At 40.0% G+C, this 10288-nt stretch overlaps 1 protein-coding gene across 1 annotated transcript in view; it reads left to right on the plus strand.

The window, feature by feature from the left end:
* TRPM3 (transient receptor potential cation channel, subfamily M, member 3) overlaps nucleotides 1–10288 on the plus strand; it is a 338389-nt gene that overhangs the window by 322225 nt on the left and 5876 nt on the right. Inside the window, exon 25 of the mRNA XM_012641622.1 lies at nucleotides 2137–2269. Coding sequence (XP_012497076.1) covers nucleotides 2137–2269 — 133 coding nt within the window. The remainder of the gene's footprint in view (nucleotides 1–2136; nucleotides 2270–10288) is intronic.

A 10288-nucleotide genomic window follows, 5' to 3' on the forward strand; every position in this document is an offset into this window, starting at 1 on the left:
GATGACCTATGAGGTAAACCCTGAGCTTCTCAACTCGGGAATCTCGGCCCGTGTGGAGGAGCATGGGCTGCCTACCCAGGGGCAGGGGGATGCTACACTGAATGACTCCCTGCAGTGGGTATGGCGCTGAGGGTTACCTGCGGGCCCCAAGGGAATTTACAATAATGACTTGTTTGGCTCACTTATCCGGAGAGCTTAGGAAGGGGGTGTCTGGAAATACATCGCAGGGAGTGGGGTGGTCCAGAGATTCACTTCTGCACCAGTGCCCACGCCCTCGCAGAAGGCATGAGAACCCGAGCAAACCAGACACCGGGCCAGGGGGAAGCCTGCTCCGTAGAGCTCTAGTTCACGGTTTTTTCTTGTTGTTATCACCAGTAGTAACAATAAAATCACTGCCAGATCACTGGCCCTATGGAAGAGAGGAACAAAGTGTCAGCTTTCTCAGAAAAATATTTCAGAGCTGGAGCTGGGTCAGAAGGAGTGAAAGGCAGAGGCAAGGGTCCTGCATTGTATTAATTAATCAGGGAAAGCGAACTCTTCACTATCTATCTGTAGCCTTAATTGGAAGAAGAACCGAGGGCACTGCCAAGTTCTGGCAGAGCCTCAGATAAAAGCACTTTGAAATGCAAAATTTAATTTTTATTGCAAAATTTGACATGTTGATGGAGGTTTTTAAAATAGTATATTATTTTTTTTAAAAAAAAAAAGGCATTACATATAGCTAAAGAAGTTAAATGAGGCACTAATTAAGGTGCCAGCAGAGTAAGTATTAAATACACTCCTTTTGGTCTCAAATATAGCAGTAGCAGGAAGGATTCTGTGCTTTGGGGGCCTCTGTAAACTGCCTCTCTTCACTCTCTGACCTCCAAGTTAATGCCCTGTGTAATTTCAGGACCGACTCTCAAGAGTCCACTGTGGCACTGCTGTTCCCCACCCCAGGAAGCCTGCCCATGTTTAAGAAGATTGGTCTGACTTCTTTTATTTTCTTTTCTCTCACCTGATTTTACATTCCTATCTTCCATGCCCCAGGCAAACTCAGACCGAGTCCTCAAAGCAAGCAAGAACAATCTCAGGAAACTAAATCCCTGAGGGTCTAAAATCCACGGCTGCAAACACTGGGGACAATCCCTATGGCATCTCAAGGGTATAGAATTAGAAGAGGGACTTGTCCCATTTATGGTTTTTGCGAAGCAGCTCTCTCACCCTAACCCTGATTTATAAACCATTTTAAAGATTCACCTTTCAACTGAGCTCTTTCTACTGCTGTATCAGTTATGAATTAGTTTACCATCTATTAACAGAAAACCAGGCTAACAATAACACAAATAAATAAAAAAACACAAAGAAATGATAGCCCAGAGCCCAACAATTCCTCACTGAAGTCAAAGACCTAGAGTCCTTCTATTTTAAAGGCACAGCTATTCCTTATTGTACTATCTTGTTTCATGGTCACAAAATAGCTGCTGCACCTCCAGTCATTGCATTTATGTTCAAGGCAGGAAAGAGACCGGAAGGTGAAGAAATGTAGAAAGAAGCAACCACATCTCTGTATTTTATCAGGAAAGCAAAATCTCTTCACAACACACTAGCCCTCCCTGCAGCAGACTTCTCTTGTTTCTTGACCCAAACTGGGCCTCATGGTTCTGCTAGCTCCAAGGGAGACTAGAAATGTATGTTTGGTTTTCCAGAGCTCAGTAGTAGGAAGGGGGAAAAGGTGAAGGGGGTTGCAAAGGGGCTTTTAGTAAGGCCAATCAGCAATGGCTGCCACACTCAGTCCAGAAATTTTTGAGCTTTTAAGAAACTTCCATGCTCTGAGTAGCTTCCCTTCCCTCGATTTAGCTGTGTTCTCAGTCTTATAACGTGCCCAATTCTAACCAGCCCCTGCAGTAAACCAGGTATATACTCAAGTGAACTTCAGCAACTCATGGTGAACCTAACGTGCAGAAAGAAGACAGTAATACAAGTTGCCTAATTGGATTTGTATTTTGTTTGAAAGTTAGTAAGGAATCTAGGCCGCTTTTCCCAACCTCAATTTATATTAGGTGTGGTTAGGCCCACAATCAGATGCCATCACCTTTACTTCTCTCCCTCATGGCTCTTTGTTTTTTGTTGTTTTTTTTTTTTTTTTATTTGCAGAACTCTTCATAACCGATGATGAGCTTAAGAAAGTACATGATTTCGAAGAGCAGTGCATAGAAGAATATTTTAGAGAAAAGGATGATCGATTCAACTCCTCCAATGATGAGAGGATCCGGGTGACCTCAGAAAGGTGTGTTACTTTTTCATGCCCCTGCAGATGTTTTATGCCAAGGCATGCTTTATCAATTGAATTTGTTCACAGTTACAGAACAGAGATCTTTTGTGTTTGTTTTTATCACCCAAGAAATTATTGCTCTTAGGAGAGAACGGAATATTGCCTAAAGTGTCTACTGACCAAATTCCAAACTTGCATATCCTAGACGTCTCTAGCTGGAAGTAGCAGTTGCATCTTGGACAATAAAGATGGCTGAGTCCAGGACAGGACTGGGGTTGGTGACTCAGACCAGAAATTATAAAGTTCTGACCCAGACACAAGCCGAGAGAGACTCAGCCCAACTCTAGTAACAGGTTTATAGTCTGTGTAGATCCATGAGTGACTCCTCCAGGGGAGCAGAATAGTCCTACTGCCTGGCTTATACGGGTGTTGAACACATTCCGAACAAAGGATGGTTAAGAAACTTGTGAATTAGTTAGAATAACGATTGGAGCTTCCCCACCCCCAAGAATTGTTTTGTTCTTTTTTTCTTTGTATAGAACAAGATGAAAGCAAAGAAATAAAAGTGGATTTTCCTACCCAGTGGTTATATACTTTTAGATCTTACTGACCACCGTAGTATAGCCAGTAGGGCTATAAGAAAAATCTCTAAATAAGAGAAAAGAATTCTTTAAATTTAATAACTCTAGCTTTATGCAAATGTACTTACATTTTCTTATTTCTTATTCTTTATCTTGACTAATAAACACTTCATTCCAGGCTGTTATGTTCAGAGCTTGGCATTTGGGAACCACTGTTCTGAAGGACACCCAGAGTATTACAAAACGTTGGTGTAACTTTAAATTTTAAGTATTTGCAATATAAAGATGGCAGCAGCAAATAATAGTGTAGAAAGGTATAACATACTGATGGCTTTAGTCGCTATGACTCAGACTTCTAAGATTCAAGGCCGTCACCTCTAGTTTTCATGAAATGATGTTTTGTCTGCTTATCCACGTCAGACATTCTCCAGGAACTATGTAGAAATTACATAAATGGCACTTTTTTTGTCCCTGGCCCTTTATTTCTTGAAAGACTACAGTCTAGATAAGTAGGTACATACACAGGCCATTGAGTGATTGTGTTCATAGGTATCCAGCCAATATTAATAAAGTTTAAAGTCATGCACAGATTTTATACACATCTGTCACTGCAGGATAGAGTATTTTATGATGATATAATGTAAAGCAATTTTCTGGCAAACAGAGGAAGGAACTGGAAATCCAAAGATTTCTCTCAGTCTGAGGCCTTGAAAAAGCTATTTATCAATGGACATATAGCCATGTGGTTCCCAGAAAATTGTGCCGTGTGGACACATTACCCATTGCTCAGACGTATTGCCAGAGCATATGTCTACAGGCCTTTGAAACTCTTTTTATATTCAGAAAAGCCATAATCCTGGGAAGAAAGAAAGATCGGGAGGACGGAGTGTTATTATGTAAGGAAGGTTTTGCCCCGCTGGGGAACTAGAATGAGGAGTTGCAGACACCAGCACTTGTGAACATACTGTGACCATTTCACCAATGCCTTCTGGAGAGAAACAAAGGAACTATAGCACCTCCACCTGAGCCTCTCACCCCATGCCTGCAAACCCTTCAAGACCACTCCTTCCTCAATGCCCTGTTCTTCTCTGGGTGGTTACAGAGTCCCACCCTCAAAGAGGGTGACCCAGGTGAGCCATTCCCAGAAATCCAGAACAGGGCATCGAGCCACCCCTCCCTGTGTCCTGGGCATTAGACTGACCTTCTCAAGTAACAGGGGCCTGGAGGACCTAGATGACCTCATGACCAAGTGCAGATGCCAGGGAAGTAAACCTAAGCCCAGGCCTCATTCTGCATATGTTGCTTCAGTCTGTGTTTGTTTTGGGGTGTTATTGTTGTTGTTGGGTTTTTTTGGGGGGGAGGGGTTGCATTTGTAAATGTAGCAAAAAATAACATCTCTCAGCGCTGGAATTGTACTCATCACAACAGACACGCTATGGGGTGCATGAAGGAACCGAGATCAACCAAGGGAAGAGTGGACCCATACTACCATCTCACACATCTTCTAGGACATGTCCTTTCTTTTTTTTTTTTTTTTTTGAGACAGAGTCTCACTGTGTTGCCTGGGGTAGAGTGCCGTGGCATCATCCTAGCTCACAGCAACCTCAAACTCCTGGGCTCAAGCGATCCTTCTGCCTCAGTCTCCCGAGTAGCTGGGACTACAGACATGCACCACCATGCCCGGCTAATTTTTTCTATATATTTTTAGTTGTCCGATTAATTTGTTTCTATTTTTAGTAGAGACGGGGTCTCGCTCTTGCTCAGGCTGGTTTCGAACTCCTGAGCTCAAACAATCCGCCCGCCTCGGCCTCCCAGAGAGAACGTGTCCTTTCTGAGTATCAGGTGAAATCACCTATTTATATTCAATGGAGGTAGATAGCTAGCTATGCAGAGATAGGGTTAGAGATACATACTCATGTTTATGTATGTATATACACACATTTGGATAGGGACGTATTGTCGAATATACCTAAGTTAACTGTGAATGTTCCATATAGTATACAGAATATTATAAAATTCTACCTTCGCATTAAACAACCACAATACAGAGATTTGAAATCAGCAACATTAAAAGCTGGCTCTTCGCTCCGCTAAAAGACTTGGGAAAGGGCTCGCTTTACTCAGTGAGCTCCATGCTCCTTCGCCTGCCACTGCCTTTATAAAATGCAGGCTATTTATACAAGTTGTATTTGCATGAATCTTCTCAGATGTACAAAGACACTTCCATAATCTATCCGTTGAAACAGATCATTATTAAATCACACTTTTGCACTGAAATGGTATGTAAAGAGCTAAATACAATATTCAGGAGATCATTAACACCTCTCAGGAAATTGATTCTGAAAAAATCCCTGTCTTTACAATTTTTTATATAGCAATACCCTGATTCATCTAAAGCAATACAATTCTGGAATATAATGAACTGGGAGAGTAACCAATGCCCTCCACTTTATTTGGGTCAATATCTAATGATTAGGATACTAAAATAACCAAACTTCTCATCTATTAAGAAAATAGATGAAAAGTTATGGCATTTTTTTTAAAGATGCTGATAAAACACTGTTTAATTTTGAAAGGGGGGGAGATGGTCAACCAAAAAAAATCCCCAGAACAAAACATGTGAAATGCCACTAATGACCGATGATTTTCTTACTGTACACTGTAAGCAAGTTATCACGTATTGTGTGCTCATGCACTCACTCTTTCTTTCTGAGATGTTTCTAAAATCAAGAATGACTACATGCATTTTTTTTTCATTTTAAGGTATGTGAAGAAATAGGAGGTTAACAAAAGCCAGTAGGAATTAGAAAATTTGCTAAGTACATCCTGTTTGCAAAATTCTACAGCACGTTGCTGCCTATTACACAAATTGCCAGTGCCCTTTTTTTTCCAATTTTTGTGAGGAATATTCTCTTTCTAGGTGATTTAGCTAGAAGTTAATGGATTTTTAAGATAGTTGCAGATATACTATGTTGATTCATGCATATGTATATGTGCATATCCATACATATACACATGTATATCTCATTACATCATATGAAGACATTGGCAACCGGCTTTTTTTCCTGAGAATTTTTGGACTCTTGGCTGATGATAACCAATTCTTGAAGTCTGTTTCAATATATGAATACGGTGCTTTCACCGTGTACAGGTGATATGCTGCACGCCAAGGACCCACAAAGCAAGGCTCAGTCCTCAGGAAACATGCAGGGTAATTGAGTTCCCATGTACATCCCACAGGGATGAGCAGAAACACCTAATCCAGTGGTTCCCAGACTTTAGCAGGTCTCAAAATCATCGGGACGCCTTGTTACAACACAGATTGCTGGGCACCGCCCTTCTTATCCCCAGAGTTTCTGATTCACTAGGTCCAGGTCGGGGCCTGAAAGTTTGCATTTCTAACACAATTTCAGGTGACGCTGATGCAGATCCTGCCTCTGCTGGTCCAGGGACCATACTTTGAAAACCGTTGATGGAAGCCAAGGGACAAGCTTAAAGTCCAAAGTTGGGAAAGGATGGTGCAGAATTATTCACTGTGGAACATATAAAATCTTGACATCTTAAATTTGGAAAAGGTTCTAGAGGTCACTGAGCGCAGATGGCTCATATCCAAAGCAGTTGTTTCCTCTGCACACCTGACCAATGGTGACTTAACAGCATGTCCCGAGCAACTGGCATGAGCAGGGCCTGGCTTAGGAGGAGGGGATATAGAGGCTCTGCTTGGAAAAAATGCACCATCTAACTACCCAGCTTTGGTCTGAACACCTCCTAGAAAAGAGAAAACTGCCTACAATGCCAGTCTCAGGAATGAATACAGAAAAAGACTAAATTCTTTTCTCTCTCAGAAAATATTTCACATGTGAGAAGATCACTGTCATCTCTCCCACTGTGCTGTGTCTTTTCCAAACCAAATATCCCAAGATCCTTTAACTGCTTAACGTGCGTTCCAGCAGATTGTCCACTACCCTGCTCACTTTCTCAGTATGCACTAAATTGTCAACATCACCTTTAAATGTGGTGCCTAAATTAAACTCAATTCCCTGTGTTGTAATTAGAGCCTACATTTAATTCCTTTATTCATTCATTTACTTTTTGAGCACTACTATGTACCAGGCTAGTATGTGTACAGTAGGACAAGTGGTCCCTTCCATAGTATAAGGGAAAGAACACAGTATAATGGAAAATATAATGTGTATAACACAGTACAATGAAATTTTAATACTAATTCTGCAGTAACTAGCTGTGTGACCTCAAGTAACTTACTACACTCCCCCACACCTGGGTGCCCATCTGTGAAATGGACTATTAACACCTAACTATAGATTATTAAAAGTTATTGAGCTATATACATGAGATATTATGCTTTCGATAAATTATTATTATTGGATCTATACATTTTATGTGCCCCAAGATTGCATTAGAGTTCTTAGCAACCAAGTCAAGTCTTCGGTTCAGAGTGAGCTTGCAATGAACAAAACCCAGGGCTTTTTCACGTGAGCTGACTCAAATACCTACAAACCTCTTCTTGTGAAAGAATTTGTTTTAGTCTAAAATCAGGACTTAACATTCATTGCTGTGAAATTATTCTTTAATTTTTTTTTCCCCTTTAGCTCATTGTTTCCACACCTCAAGAATTTGGGGATCCTGATTTTTATCATCTAGTGTACTAATTTTTCATCCTATTCATTTTATGCCATTGTTTGATAACCATACCCAACTATATCTTTTTTTTTCTTTTTTCCCGTTTTTTATTTCAGTAGGTTTAGGGGGTACAAGTATTTTTTGTTATTTGGGTGAATTGTAAAAAAAAAAAAAAGCTGAAGTCAGGGCTCTCGGTGTAGCCATCACCAGAATAGGGTACATTGTACCCAACAGGTAGATTTTTATGCCTCCCCTTTTCTTAGCTTTCTATATCCATAACACCACTTCATGACCATATATACCCCTTGTTTAGCCTCCACTTATAAGTGAGAACATGTGGTATTTGTTTTTCCATTCCTGAGATACTTCACTTAGGACAACATTCTCCAGTCCCATCCAAGTTGCTACAAATGACATTATTTCATTCCTTTTTCTGGCTGAGTAGTACTCCATGATATTCACATATATACCACATTTTCTTTATCCACTCCTCAGTTGATGGGCACTCAGGTTGATTTCATATCTTTGCAATTGTGTATTGTACTGTGATAAACATTCGGGTGCAGATGTCCTTTTTGTAAAACTTCTTTTCCTTTGGGTAGATACCTAGTACTGGGATTGCTGAATCCAATAGTAGATCTACTTTTAGTTCTTTGAGGAATCTCCATACTGTTTTCCATAGAGGTTGTACTAATATATATTCTGACCAACAGTGTATAGGGGTTCCCTTTTCACCACATCTGCAACAACATCTACTTTTTTTTGACTTTTTAGTAATGGCCATTCTGACAGGGGTAAGGTGGTATCTCATTGTGGTTTTGATTTGAATTTCTCTGATGATTAGTGATTTTGAGCATATTTTCATATGTTTTTTGGCCATTTGTCTATCTTCTTTCAAAAAAAATGTGTTTATGTCTTTTGCCCACTTTTTGATGGGTTTATTTGTTTTATTTTTACTGAGTTGTTTGAGCTCTTTATAGATTCTGGATATTATTCCTTTGTCAGATGTATAGTTTGCAAATATTTTCTCCCATTCTGTAGGTTGTCTATTTACTCTGTTGATTATTTCCTTTGCTGTGCAGAAATCTTTTAGTTTAATAGTTTTATTTAATTAATTAATTAATTATTTTTGTTGTTGCCATATCAAATATGGGGTCACAGTCATAAATTCTTTGCCTAGGCCAACGTCCAGAAGAGTTTTTCCTACGTTTTTTAGAATTTTTATGATTTCAGGTCTTACATTTAAGTCTTTAATCCGTCTTGAGTTAGTTTTTGTATATAGTGAGAGATAGGAATCCAGTTTCATTCTTCTGCATGTGACTATCCGATTTTCCCATCATCATATATTGAATATCAACTATGTCTTAAACACAGTTCACCAAAATGCCACAAGCACAGATCATGTGAACCAAGACAGAGGCCCATTTTACAACTCCAAAAAATACCTTTCATGATGACATCAGCCCATTGTTCTGCCACCTGTCCTTTGGTTCATCAGCCAACCAAGTATCGCCTTCTTCCAGACAGCCCAGTGTGCCAACCTCCTTGCTACTTCCACAACACACTTCATCACAAATAATATACTTCTATGTTAACCTGTCAGTCTAGATTACGAAAAAAGAAGCAAGATTAACATTGATTTCATACAGTCTCCTGCTAACCAACTCTATCTTTTTAAAGTACTCAAAAAATATCATCTGTTTAATTATCTACTACTAAGCCATTTTATAATGCCGCCCAGAATTTATGCCAAATTTACACAATTTCTAGAATCCAGGAATTGTAAATATCAGAAAGAGCTTTTCCTATCTCCAGTTTCCTGGCATTTCTTTTTATTTCCCACTGGTTCTTAAGGGTTACCTACATTTTCTGGTGATCACAGTTGGAAGTTCTTTTCTGGCTCCTTTAACCCATTGAAAGCAGAATTCAAAGGCTGGTGGCTCGTGGGCAGCATCTGTCCAAAGAGGGCTGTTTTGTGGGACTTGCAGTGGTTGTTAAAATTTATCCTGAATATGTTTTTGGACTGGGCATGCTCTCTACTGCCACAGAGTGAGCCCCTGCCAGGGCCGGCTGACACCCTGCCTGATTTACCTGCATTCTTGATCTGCCTGCCCAGAGGCATTTGCTTCCCAGACTCTTAATTAAAGCATCCAGATCATCCTCACCATCACCCACCTGTCAGGCTCCAGTTGTCAGAAGAAGTTGCAGTTTGAATTTTCTCCTTGATGGCAACAATTTAAGCAAACTAGGATTTAGCGTTATTTCTGGTGTCATCTTTTAATCTAACATTCTTTCCCAAGCCAGTGGGCTTTTTGCCCTTTTCATTTCATCTAAATCCAAGAAGTGATAAAACATGAGTATTAATAATATACCTAACTTATAAGTATTCTTAACAATGACAGAGAGCAATAACTTAGGATATAGAAAATTCATAAATAATAATAATTTTAAAAAGCAATATAAGCCAAAAAAGGTGAGTTTCACCACTTCCCACCATATCTTTTCCCAAAGCTGATCTTTGGTCTTTCCATTGAGTTGAGTTTAAACTTTTTTCCCTTGTTCTTCTCAGAGTTAGTGAGAAGGATAGTTAACCCAACAGGAATGGTTGGTGACCCTAAAGGACTTAATAATTCACAAATTAGATATCAGTCTGTGGATAAGCAAGAGTTGGCTTTAGCTGTTCCGTATCATTGCCTTTCATTTGAAACCTGTGTGCCCTTTTCTCTCACCAAGAGCCCCAGGGTTGAGCCCATACAACACAGGATTGCAGTTCCCTTCATCCTACATGCACCCCACTACTAGCACTCGGGGG

The sequence above is a fragment of the Propithecus coquereli genome, unplaced genomic scaffold (genome assembly GCF_000956105.1).
Source record: "Propithecus coquereli isolate 6110/MARCELLA unplaced genomic scaffold, Pcoq_1.0 Scaffold166, whole genome shotgun sequence".
In the NCBI taxonomy this organism is placed as follows: domain Eukaryota; kingdom Metazoa; phylum Chordata; class Mammalia; order Primates; family Indriidae; genus Propithecus; species Propithecus coquereli.